The 13,297-nt window shown below is 36.7% G+C and overlaps 1 protein-coding gene across 2 annotated transcripts in view; it reads left to right on the top strand.

Moving 5' to 3' along the window:
* Window positions 1-13,297, top strand: part of Ift80 (intraflagellar transport 80) — a 70,045-nt gene that overhangs the window by 41,640 nt on the left and 15,108 nt on the right. For both annotated transcript variants that reach the window (XM_090338302.1, XM_090338311.1), the window contains 6 exons: window positions 129-247; window positions 2,606-2,680; window positions 5,150-5,313; window positions 7,654-7,718; window positions 11,562-11,697; window positions 12,691-12,838. In XM_090338302.1, the coding sequence (XP_090194428.1) occupies window positions 129-247; window positions 2,606-2,680; window positions 5,150-5,313; window positions 7,654-7,718; window positions 11,562-11,697; window positions 12,691-12,838 (707 nt within the window). The remainder of the gene's footprint in view (window positions 1-128; window positions 248-2,605; window positions 2,681-5,149; window positions 5,314-7,653; window positions 7,719-11,561; window positions 11,698-12,690; window positions 12,839-13,297) is intronic.

Below are 13,297 nucleotides of genomic sequence, written 5' to 3'. Positions count from 1 at the left end.
TAATTAAGTAATCAAAAGTGCATTTTTTTATGCAAATTAAAATCTTGCTTATGTGTCTAATTAGTCTTGTTAACTTACCTAATTAAAATGTTAATGTTGTTTGTTGGCATTTTATTTTTCTTGTTTAGGTTCGTAATGTTCTTAATGATGCTGTGGATTTGCTGGAGTTCCGTGACAGAGTCATTAAAGCTTCTCTGAATTACGCACACTTAGTTGTTTCAACGTCTCTTCAATGTTACGTGTTCTCGTAAGCATCTTGCATTTCCTAAAAATGTACAATTTTGCCTGTGATGAGGAACTCACTTTCAAGTTTGATATTACCTCAAATCAGGAAGAAACAGTGAGTTATGTACAAGGGGAATAGACCTAATAAAATTTATACTCCAAAGGTATATAATAAGTAATACCTTACCTGATATAGTTGTTTACTCTTAGTTGTAAAGAATTTGGTAAAGTTTTATACCCAGACCCAGAGTTTAGGAACAGCTAATGAGGACTGGATAAAGGAATTACCCATCTTCTGTTGGGAATTGACTAAGGGAATCTAATGCTTAAAACATTAGTCCTGCTGGGTACCAGTGGCTCATGCCCACAGTTGTAGCTACTCAGGAGGCTGAGATCTGAGGATTCTGTTTGGAAGCCAAAAAAGTATAGGACTCTGATCTCCAGTTAACCTCTAAAAAGCTGGAAGTGGAACTGTGGCTCAAGTGATAGAGCACCATCCTTGAGCAAAAAAAGCTGAGTGAGAGTATCCAGGCCTTGGAGTTTAAGCCCAAGTACTGGCACTTAAAACAGAACAGTAATCCTGAGCATCTCAGACTCATGAGTAGTTAGGATTGTAGGTGTGTGTCACTGCCACTAGCTAAATTATTTTACTTCTTTCCTAAAGGCTGGAATTTTGAATCTAAGTTCTTACTGTTGACTGCTTTTTAGTAATAAATATAATGATTAAAATAAACATACAGGTAATAAGTTGATTTATATTAACAGAAATTCCAGAAGAAAAGCAATGTATGAGAAAGCTACTGTAAAATTTTCATTTGTTTCCCTTTTCCCCGCCAAGTGATTGCATTGAAAATACTTTCTTTATTCAGCTTATAACTTAGGAAGTTTATATTTCCATAGCAATAATTTCAGTTGCTAGAAGTCTGGACCTTGTCTAAAAGGACATTTAAAAAGCTTCATATAATCACTACCTTTCTAATCAGCTCTCTTGTCAATGATTGAAGGTTAATTTTAATGACTAAATTAACTTAGCAAGCTGAGAGGTTTTTTTTCTGAAGTGCAAAAGTGTTATCTTTATTAGACCTGTGAACCCTGGTTTAATTACTGTACTAATACTAGAATTAATTGCTACTAGAATTCCCACATCAGTAGAAATTTCTTCTTACCTTTTGCATGTGTCACGTACTAAAATGATCTGCATTAATCAAGATTAATTGCTTACCAGTGTGATGGTTCACTGCAGCCTTCTTCCATCTTCTGGATTCAAAATGGGTTCCAATTTGATTTAAAGAATTGATTTTTATATAGCTAGGTGCCAGTGGCTCATGTCTGTAACCCTAGCTACTCAGGAGCTGAAGTCTAAGGGTTGTAGTCCAAAGCCAGGAAAGTCTGAGGCTTTTACCTCCCATTAACCACTAAAAAGCCAGAAGTGGAGCTGTGACTCCAGTGGTATAGCCTTGAGTGATAAAGCTAAGGGGCAGTGCCAGGCTCTCTGGTCAAGCCCCTGTACTGACACACACACACACCAATTTTTTAAATGAAAGGTACTATAAAAAATTCAGAACATATAGGTGTCATAAAATATTTTGAACTGTGAAATAGTCTCAAGGCTTTATGGATGGATGAATTTCTTCACTTCTAAATGTTCTCTTCACCCAGCCTGGTAATGAAATCATATTATACTGGAAAAGAAAAAGGAATTATTTATTCATTTCTTCATCGGTTGATCTCTTTGTAAGCTTAGTCACAGCTTATATTTACTGTGCTTTACAGCTTATAGATTGCTTCTCCCCAGAAACCTTTTCAGATGGTCACCTTGGGACCGTGAGAAAATCACCAGGCTTTTGTTGTTATGTATCTGCTATGTATCTCACCGATATTCAGGTGCTTGATAGCATTTGTCATGGCCCCACTTTACCGATGAAATGAAATGTTTGATGTTCCAGAGGATATACTTGTAAAAACCAGGAAGCCAGGAGCTAGTGAAACTATTGTTAATTTAGACCTGGGGAGCAGAAGCCTATATCATGCTGTTACTATTTTTCAGATAATAAACATTAGGTAACTTCTCAGACTCACTGAACTAATAGATAATTAGCAGGTGACTTGTCCTTAGTATTTCTAAGTTCAGGTATTGTAATATGTACAACAAACATTTCTTGAATCCCTGCTATGGCTATTCGCTAGTATGCAGTCTGTTTTCTGTACTTATAGACATGACTGAATAATCTTAGAGCAAAGTAGCAAGTGCTGAATAGAAGTGGGCATGCAATAATCATGAAAGTAAAGTCACTTTATTAAAAATGAATACCTGTCTACTTATTTAAAAAGCATTTAGTATTTTAAATGTTAAATAATGTCAATTTTATTTGTTTTTTAGTACAAAGAACTGGAATACACCACTTATATTTGATCTCAAAGAAGGAACAGTCAGTTTAATTCTTCAGGCAGAGAGGTAATTTGCTTATTACCTTTTTTCACCATTGGGCTTAGATTAAGATACAACAGGAAGAGCCAGATACTGGTGGCTCCTACCTGTAATCCTAGCTACTCAGGAGGCTGAGATCTGAGGATCATGGTTCAAAGCCAGCCTGGGTATGAAAATCTGTGAGACTCTTTATCTATTCAGTCACCAGAAAACTGGAAGTGGCCTTGTGGCTCAAGGAGTAGAGCAGGATCCTTGAGCTGCAGAGCCCAGGGATAGTTCCCCTACCCAGAGTTCAAGCCCCATGACCAACCCAAAAAAAAAACAAGATACATCATGAAAACATTATTATTATTTTTTTCTTGGTCATGGGGCTTGAACTCTGGGCCTGGGCACTGTCCCTGAGCTCTTCAGCTTAAGGCTACCACCCTGCCCTTGAGCCACAGTGCCACTTCCTGTTTCCTGGTGGTTAATTGGAGATAAAAGTCTCACGGACTTTTATTCCCCAGGCTGGCTTTGAACTGTGATCCTCAGATCTCAGCATCCTGAGTAGCTAGGATTATAGGCATGAACCACTGCACTCCTGGCAAAAACATTCTTTTTCTTTTAGTTGGTTGGTCATGGGGCTTTAACTCTGGGCCTGGATGCTGCCCCTGAACTCTTCAGCTCAAGGCTACCACCCTACCCTTGAGCCACAGCCCCACTTTCAGTTTTCTAGTGGCTAATTGTGGATAAAGAGCCTCATGGCCTTTAGTGCCCCGGCTGGCTTTGAACTGTAATCCTCAGATCACAGCCTTTTGAGTAGCTAGGACTACAGGTGTGAGCCACCAGCTGGGCTTAAAATAGGTGTTTTAAAGAATGTTTTTACAGGGTGCTGTGGTTCATGACTGGAATACTAACTACTCAGAAGACTGAGATCTGAGGATCAAGGTTCAAAGCCAGACTGGGCACAAAAGGACCTGAGACTTTTTTTTTTTTTTGCCAGTCCTTGGCTTGAGCTCAGGGCCTGAGCACTGTCCTTGGACTTTCTCAAGATTAGAGCTCTACCACTTGAGCCTCAGCACCACTTCCGGCTTTTTTCTATGTATGTGGTACGAGGAATTGGACCCGGGCCTTCGTGCATGCTAGGCAAGCACTTTAACCACTAGGCCAAACTCTCGGCCCCTGTAAGTATTCTTAACCTCAAGGAAATCAAAACATTTGAAGATAGGCACAAGAACAAAATTATAGAACCCTGAAACAACCAATATAATGGATACATTATGTATGGAAATGACAGTTCAAAGGGCCAGTGGAATTGTGCTAGAATCTAGCCAAAGGGGCCAAGTGAAATGTCAAGAAATCTTTTATCTAAGCAGAATTTGGCATTGTGGGTGCTCCGCTCCCCATCAATGGAAAAAATGAAAGGTAGTTAAATAGCTGAAAATACTTGCCTATGGTTTTACATTGCCTTCGTGCATGCTAGGCAAGCACTTTAACCACTAGGCCAAACTCCCAGCCCGGACCTGAGACTCTTATCTCCAGTTAACCTCTAGAAAACAAAGTGGGGCTTGGCTCTAGGGTAGGGCAGTAGCCTTGAGCTAAAGAGCTCAGGGACAGTGCACAGGCCGAGTTCAAGCCTCTTGACCCACAAAACAAGCAAACAAAAACACTGATTTTGGTAGAATGCTAATGACTCACATCTGTACTCTTAGCTATTCAGGAGGCTGAGATCTGATAATCCTAGTTCAAAGCCAGCCCAATCAGGAAAGTTTGTGAGACACTTATGTCCATTAACCACTAGAAAACCAGAAGTGGTGCTGTGGCTCAAAGTGGTAGAGTGCTAACCTTCAGCAAATAAAAGCTCAGAAACAGTGCCCCAATCCTGAGTTTAAACCCATGACCAATCAAAAATAAGACAGTAACTTTCATTTATAGAATTAAGCAGCTGTTTGAACTTATCTATTACATGTTTAAGAATTTAATACACAATAGATAAGCTTATGTGATTCTGACATTATATACATATATGTATATATATGCATGTGCATCCATACAGACACATGCATGTATATATATGTGGATATACATATTTACCTATCTGGATATGTACATGCACATATATAATATATATGTTATCCATACTTTGTGGGTTATTTCTTTTTTGTGATTACTATATGGTTGAGCTCACAGATCTATACTTGGTCTGATGTAGTTCTCTCTGTGGAGGAGTTTCACAAATAGGTCCTTTGGTGCTCTGTCCTGTTTGAATTTTTAAATAATATTTTTACATTTTCAAAGGAAAATTATACCAGTCATTTTCTGTTTGTGTGACTATCTCCATAAGAAAACCAGAAAACCAAAATAGATGTTGACTTTCAGATTTTTAACTATTCTATTCTTTATATACTTACATACTTACTTTAATTGTAAGGCTTAGATACTTCCAAGAGATATGCTAGTCTCTAACATAAAAATAAAAATGAAGTGTCTTCTTGTTATTTATCCTTTATCTTTTAGGCATTTTCTTCTTGTAGATGGTGGAGGTATCTATTTATATTCTTATGAAGGACGTTTCATTTCTTCTCCCAAGTTTCCTGGAATGAGAACCGACATTTTAAATGCACAGACCGTGTCTTTGAGTAATGATACTATAGCAATAAAAGACAAAGCTGATGAGAAAAGTAAGTATATCTTCAGAACTTCCCATGTTAGATTTCTATTACATTTGTTAGTGCTGCAACATTTTCATTAATTTTCATTTTCTCATATATTAGCAAGTTAACTTTATATAGAAAAACTACTTCCTGGCTGGGAGTTTGGCCTAGCATGCACAAAGACCCAAGTTTGATTCCTCGGTACCACATACATAGAAAAAAGTCAGAAGTGGTGCTGAGGCTCAAGTGGTAGAGTGCTAGCCTTGAGAAAGTCCAAGAACAGTGCTCAGGCCCTGAGCCCAAGCCCAGTAGCCCAGTACTGGCAAAACAAAAACAAAAACAAAAAACAAAAACTTACCAATTTGTTCTAAACAGGAATCAAATAAGAGCTACTGTATCCAAAACACAGAACAAATAAATACTATTAAAATATCCAAGATCAGTGGTAACAAGTAAAAGATGCTATATTCAGTAGCTGGAGAAAAGATTTTAAATGAAGATGGTGATCCTAAAAAAAGTGTTGATTTTAAATATTTAAACTCTAAAATAGTCCCATTTACTTCATTTAATAACAACAGCATCTTCATTATACCATTTATCTTATATACTTTTAAAATTGCTATTTTAAGTTAATGAGGCTGAAGAAAGGATAAATAACTTGAAGTTTGTTTAAAAAGCTCAGCCACATCAGTAGTTACAAATAAGTATAAGTAAGCTAAATGTTTTAGAATTCTCTAATAGAGTTATTTTATCACAGGGTGTTGGTAAGTCACTGATTCAGTTGTCCAGCATACATTACTGAGTGTTTACTAAGTGTCAGATACTTTTCTGGAAGATGGACAAGGCAGATGTTCTAGTAAGCAAAACTAAGGAATTGAACCAGTATATTAATAGTGTGCCAGTTTCTGTACATGTGAAGGCTAAAATACAGGTCCCTTAGATGAGATGCATTTCTGGGCAAATAGATGAGTTCATACATAAGACCTAGTTCCTTCAGTGCTGTCATTTTCAGTTCACCTTCTGCAGTAGAGGATAGGAAATGGAGATGGAGGTCTTGGAGCTGATCATCTGATATTCTAGAACATGGAGTTGAAAGTTCTAGAAAATCATCAATGTGAAGCAACATAGTAATGATTTATGGATAAAAATGGTTATTGGTAATTGTTTCCTCACAGTCTGGGTATACTTTAACTCAGTTTTTTTTTAAATCAATCTTTGGGCTGTTTATTTAATTATTTTTAAGAGGAAAACTATAGGTAAATGAGTATATATGAAACTGATCTTATTAGTCAACATAAGCATAAGAAACAATGACAACATTAGACAATCAGTCAACTTTCCTAGAGGACAAGTAAGTTCCCCTATGGATAAAGAAGAGTTAGGAAAGTAACAGGGAAAGAAAATGTCTGGCAGTTAAAACATCATTTCAGAAAAGATCCATTCTATAGATATTGCTACATCTTTGTTCTATATATGATCAAACTGATTTGGTCTGTTTAGCTATTTTAGTATGCTATTTATTATCACGATGTATAATTTTTTTCAAACTTTGTTAGTTGACTTAACTTTTTTATTATTGGGATAATGTATAGAGGGGTTACAGTTACATTTGACAGTTAATAGGTACATTATTTCTGGCACATTGATCTCCTCGTGTTTTTGTCCCTGTATCCCCTCTACCCCCTCCCACTTCAACTCAGTTTTGACATGGCCACTGGGTTAAGGACTACCTTACTACCATGAGACTGCCCTTCCTGTTGGCCAACCACCTCTTTTGAATGACTGTAAATTTAGGGTTCCTGTGTCCCATTGAACTTTGTAATTAGCTAAAATGACTCACAGAGTCTGTTTGTAATTGCAGCTCTATTATAAAGAGGCCATATGTCATGAGGCCCAGGAAGGAACACAGCCCTCTTCATTAGCATAGTGAAGAAGCTTCCAGCTAGGAAGACAGGACAGTATTTTCTTTACCACACTCTGAGATGGACAGAAAACCTAACAGTTTGCGTGTCTGGCGTCAGTGCTCTGTGGTGTGGAGTATAATTGTAATTTTATAGTGAACTGGTGGTGGCACAATTAAAATTCACATCAATATTTGGACTTATCATGGCTGACTCTGAGGATCACTGATGACTTTCCATGAATAGCTGTTTTAGTTAAGGAATATGTCTTAGGAAGAAATATTAGTTTCCCAATTTTCCTAAGACCCCATTAAAAATAGGAACTTGGTGCTACTGTTTTTTTTGCTGATAGGCCTTCTGTGGCACAACATTCAATAATTTCTATGTATTTTGCTAGCTCTACTGAAATGTACCAGTAAAGATTCTAATATAACATATTAATGTTCTGCTCTTTTTTTTCCCCAAGTAATCTTCCTCTTTGAGGCATCCACTGGCAAACCCCTGGGGGATGGGAAGAGTCTTTCTCATAAGGTAATGGACACAAACTATTTCTAATGCAGATAATGACAATGATTACTGCTCTTTGATGATTAAGTCATATTTTAATGAGGAAAATGGAAATTAGTCTTAGATTTTGAACCAGAGTACCTTGCCTTCTACATAGATTATTTTACCTAAAAATATCACTGTTTCAGAGAAAGCATAGGGAAAGTCTATAACAGAAAGTATGTATGTAAATTAATTGAATGAAAAGTTGTCTGTTTATTGTTCAAGCTCTTTACTGCTTTTCAATATTATGATTACATTTTAATTTTAATTTTTTTTTGCCAGTCCTTGGGCTTGAACTCAGGGCCTGAGAGTACTGTCCTTGGGCTTTCTTCAAGGCTAGTGCTCTACCACTTGAGTCACAACACCATTTCTGGCTTTTCTATGTGTATGGAACTGAGGAATGGAACCCAGGTCTTCATGCATGCTATATAAGCACTCTACCACTAGGCCAAACTCCCAGCCCCTACATTTTTATTTTAAAAATTATACTTTTTAAACCTCTTACTGTTTTTTCATTGGCCTGTCCATAAGTAGCATTTTCTTTAGGTCTCAAGACTATAATTATAGAGAAAAGAACTGTTGCTAGAAAATTAAAAATAGATCTGAATCATAAATATTCACTGACTTCTGATTTCAGTCTTAAACAAAGGGGCACACTGTTTGTTATCTTTTTAAGTGATATATCAGGGCTTAGAGGGCTTTCCATCTTATGATCTCTTTTTGTCATTAATTTATTACTGTGTGACATACAGTGACACAGACATTGCCCACTAAACAGTTTTATGAATAGTTTTTTTCAAGTGTTACTTTAAATGATGTTTTATTCTTTTTTTGTAACTTTTAAGATGGAATAGTGAGTATATTCATATAGTTTTGTTTCGTACAGAAGTCAAAGCCATTATAAAATATACAAGGCAGTCACCCATAGTGGCTCACACTTGTATCCCAGCTATTCAAGTGGTAGAAATTGAAAGGACCATGGTTGGAGGTTAGCCTGGTTGAAAACTTGTCAAGATCCCAAATAAGAATGCTATCAAGATCAACAGACAGGCTGGATATGGTGGCTTCATACCTGGTGTCCCCTCCCCTTGATACATAGGTGAGAGGATTTTGGCCTAAAGTTGGCTTAGGGGACTAAGCATGAACTTGTCTGAAACAGATGAAAGTGGTGGAGGTGTAGCTCAAGTATTAAGGAAAAACTGTATGAGAAAAAGGCCCATTACTGTACACAACCAAATAGTCTCCATTGTTGTTAACTTCTTAAGTGCCTTCTCATAGATTTTTGATGCACTGGTAAGCAAAGCGGATCCGAGTTACCTTTCCTCCTTGTGCTCTGCACGTGCCTTTATTTACCCCCCCCCCCATTCTGGAGAACTTCCCATAACCATATAAAATGTATTCTCCAACTCCCCATGTCATAAGCACCCTAGGCTGTGTAGAACTCGTTTAAACTGCACCCGGATGGTGGATATTTAAGTTGTTCCCAGGCATTTGGTGGTACCACTGTGCCTTGCACAACTGCCTGCACATGACCCATTAATAAATAGGTTTCTGTTTTTCTCTACCTTTTTTTTTTTATCATTTTGTGTGTGTGTTTGTATGTGTATGTGTGTGTATGTATGTATGTATGTATATATGTATGTATACGTGCACATGCATGCACACATGTATATGCCTGCTATACTGCTATACTCAGAACCTGAGTGTGCTGTCCCTGAGGTTTTTTTTTTTTTTGCTTGACTCTTGCGCTCTACCCCTTGAGATGCACCACTACTTCTGGCTTTTTTGGTTGTTATCTGGAGATAAGTCTCACAAGTTTTTCCTGCCTGGGCTGGGTTTTAACCATGATCCTCAGATCTTAATTCTCCTGAGTAGCTAGAATTACAGATATGAGTTACCAGTGCCCAGCAAATACTTATAATTTTTAATCAACTTATTGGAAAGGTTTCTATTTTTTTTTTTCAGTTGTGGGACTTGAACTCTGGGCCTGGGCATTGTCCCTGCACTCTTCATCTCAAAGCTTACCACCCTACTCCTTGAGCCACAGCACCACTTCCGGTTTTCTGGTATTTAATTGGAGATAAAAGTCTCACGGACTTTAATGCCCAGGCTGGCTTTGAACTACAATCCCCTGATCTCAACCTCCTGATTAGCTAGGATTACAGGCATAAGCTACCGTGCCCCACTAAGGTTTCTATTTTTTAAACACTTTAGTATTCTGTGAGTGCCTTGATAGGTATGAAACAAAATAAGTCTTTTTTTTTTTCTTAAAATATAAACTATGAGAAGCCAAGCTCAGAGAGACAAACAGTGCATGCTGTCTCTTATATGAGGAACCTAGGCCTAAAATATACTGGGATATGATAAATTATACAGGACTCTAGGCATTCACACACAGTAAGACCGAAGGAGGATACTCGTAAGAGAGGAATATAAAAGTATAATGCTCACTGGTCTCTCCTTATGCAGAATAGTATTTATTGAAATGAACTCCTGGAAATGGAAACAAGGTTTTTTCCTTGTGGTTTTCATTTTCTTTTTGTCCCTTTCATTTATCTGTCTTTGGGAGGATAACAGGAGACACCAGAACTAGATAGACCCTTTGTTGAAAATGAAGTATACTACTTGTGACTAGAGATGGGAGGGAAAAACTGGGCAATTTTGTGGGAAGGGGTGACATATCTAAAAAGAAATGTACTTATTTACCTGACTTATGTAACTGCAACTCTTCTGTAAATCACCTTTATAATAGCAAAAAAATTTAAAAAGAATATAAGCATTCCAGAGAAGAGCTTAATTTTTTTCGTATGTTTTGAACTGGAATGTGACTGATCCATCAATTTGGATAATATGTGTTTTGTCTTAAAAGGGGTTGTTTACAGTACACTTAGAAACAGTGCACTATTATTATAATTATCATTTACATGTTTGTATAGTCATTGTTCTTGTTCCTAGTAGTCTTTATATATAATAGGCAGTAAATCAGTCCCTCTTGGATTGAACTGAAATGAATCTATCCTGGAACATTTCCAGGTTTTAAGAAAATTCATCTTCATAGGTAGTGTAATAGAGTAATGAGATATGCCAGAAATACTGTTTCTTTTTGGAATAGCAAAGATAGTGGAGTCAGACATCTGATTTGGAAATTTTAGACATGCTTGGGACCAGTTTTGCTTTGAGCAAAAATCATTTAATAGCTGTGGGTTGCATTTGCAAATAAGCATTGAAAAATAGCCGTATCATTTTTCCTGCATATCACTGGAAATGATATGAAAGAATCTGTAAATGTTAGTGTAGGGGAAACATGAACTATTCCTATGTGTTTTCAAAATTCATACTGATAAATCTTTAAAATTATAGGTATTATAATTTTAGTATGAGAAACTTGTACTCAAAATAGACCTTTCATGTGATACTCCAATTCTCCTTCACCATCAGGACAGAAGGGAAATTTACAGAGTGTCAAACTAGATTATATTCTTGCAGTCTAAGGAACAGCTTTCCTTTGAATTGCTGCCAAAGGAATTGTTAGTATATTGGCAGTTCAGAATCAACAGAAACATTTTATCATTTTAAGTAGATAAATGACATTTAATTGATTCTTTTTTGTTTGTTTTAAATCTTTTGAGAGAATGTTGCTCTTTTACCCACACTGGCCCAGAACTCATGATACTAGTCTCATCCTCCTGAATACTAGATTGTAGGTTTGCCACTACCATGCCAGACTTCACTGATCTTTAAGGACAGGAATGTCATTTTAAAAAAACCATTTAAACACTTACCTCAAGCACCAGAATTGATACACTTTTTTTCTTTTAATTTTAGAATGAAATCTTGGAAATTGCCCTGGATCAAAAAGGACTTACCAATGATAGAAAAGTTGCTTTCATCGATAAAAATAGGGATCTCTATATTACCTCAGTGAAACGATTCGGGAAGGAAGAACAAATTATCAAACTTGGTAAAATAATCAAGTTCTTAATTATTGTCAATCTAAAAAATATTTTTTAATACTAATGAGTTTAATATTTAGTGTTAATGATAAGAGTTAATTTTGATCTTGATTTATTTCTAACAAGTCACACATAGAAATATAACAAATATATAATGCCAATATTTAGGCTTGCACTCTAGTATACACCCCTGGACCTCATACAAAATGATGGCCAAATTCACAGCCAAAATTAATGAGTCTATAAATAAAATTAGTATTTTTGTAGGTGGATTTAGTTTCCTCCATCTTATGAAAATCAATGCCACAAATCAAATGATCTTCAACAAAGAAAAGGAGAAGGTTTTGGAGCACATTTCTAGTATTTATACAGTGAGTTAACATCATCCTTCATCTTCTGTTTTGAGCACAGAATTCTTATTGGAGATCCATAGGGAGTCTAAAAAATATTTTATATGCTAAATAGTATAATGCTTGGATGAATCTGTGATAATATTTTCTCAAATTTCTTAACTATTTAACTTGATTTTAAAAGCAAGGTTTTAGCTTCTGCAGCTAAGTTGGCATTGAAAGGAGAACCTATGATTTAAAAATACAATGGGCGGGCGTGAGGGTTAGTGGTAGAGTGCTTGCCTCGCTGCATGAAGCCCTGGATTCAGTTCCTCGGAACTACATACACAAAAAAGCCAGAAGTGGAGCTGTGGTGCAAATGTTAGAGAGCTAGCCTTAAGAAAGCCCAAGGATAGTGCCCAGGCTCCAAGTTCAAGCCCCAGGACTGGAAAAAAAATTACATATGTATGTATATGTATATGTATAACCTTCAGGTAGTTTCATAAATGTTATGTAAATTTTACATATTTTTACTATTATACTGTCAGAAAGTAGAGATGTACCTACGTACCAGAAATGCAGTGGGATCTTATTTTCTCAGCTGATTTTAAAGGTATAATTTTTTAAACTTGTATATTAGTGCTAATAAAATACTATTCTTTTGAAATTAAGGAACAATGGTACACACGTTGGCATGGTGTGATTCGTGCAATATCCTGTGTGGCCTTCAGGACACTCGGTTCACGGTGTGGTACTATCCAAACACTGTGTATGTGGACAAAGACATTTTGCCTAAAACATTATACGAGAAGGATGCGAGGTGAGGACTTCCACATGAATTCTGCATGGTGTTAAGGGAACGTTTAACAGGATCCTTCATTTGCATCACTTGACTCAGATTCAATTAAGCAAATCCTTTCCATAAAGCTAGCTTAGAGGGGCTGGGAGTTTGGCCTAGTGGTAGAGTGCTTGCCTAGCATGCACGAAGACCCAGGTTCGATTCCTTGGTACCACATACATAGAAAAAAGCCAGAAGTGGTGCTAAGGCTCAAGTGGTAGAGCTCTAGCCTTGAGAAAGTCCAAGGACAGTGCTCAGGCCCTGAGCTCAAGCCCAGGACTGGCCAAAAAAAAAAAAAAAAGCTAGCTTAGAGAGATTTTATTGATGGAATCAAGTGTAGTATGAAGTATTTATCTGTTATGTGACTACAAAGTTCAGGTTTAGTGTTGTTTAATGGAACCTCAGGAAGTTTTCTCATTGTGATTAGTGATTTTTAAGTAG

This window comes from Megascapheus bottae, chromosome 1 (genome assembly GCF_031878675.1).
Source record: "Megascapheus bottae isolate mThoBot1 chromosome 1, mThoBot2.hap1, whole genome shotgun sequence".
Classification (NCBI taxonomy): domain Eukaryota; kingdom Metazoa; phylum Chordata; class Mammalia; order Rodentia; family Geomyidae; genus Megascapheus; species Megascapheus bottae.
The sequence above is the reverse complement of the archived record's forward strand: the minus strand, read 5'-3'. Positions and strand labels throughout refer to the sequence as shown.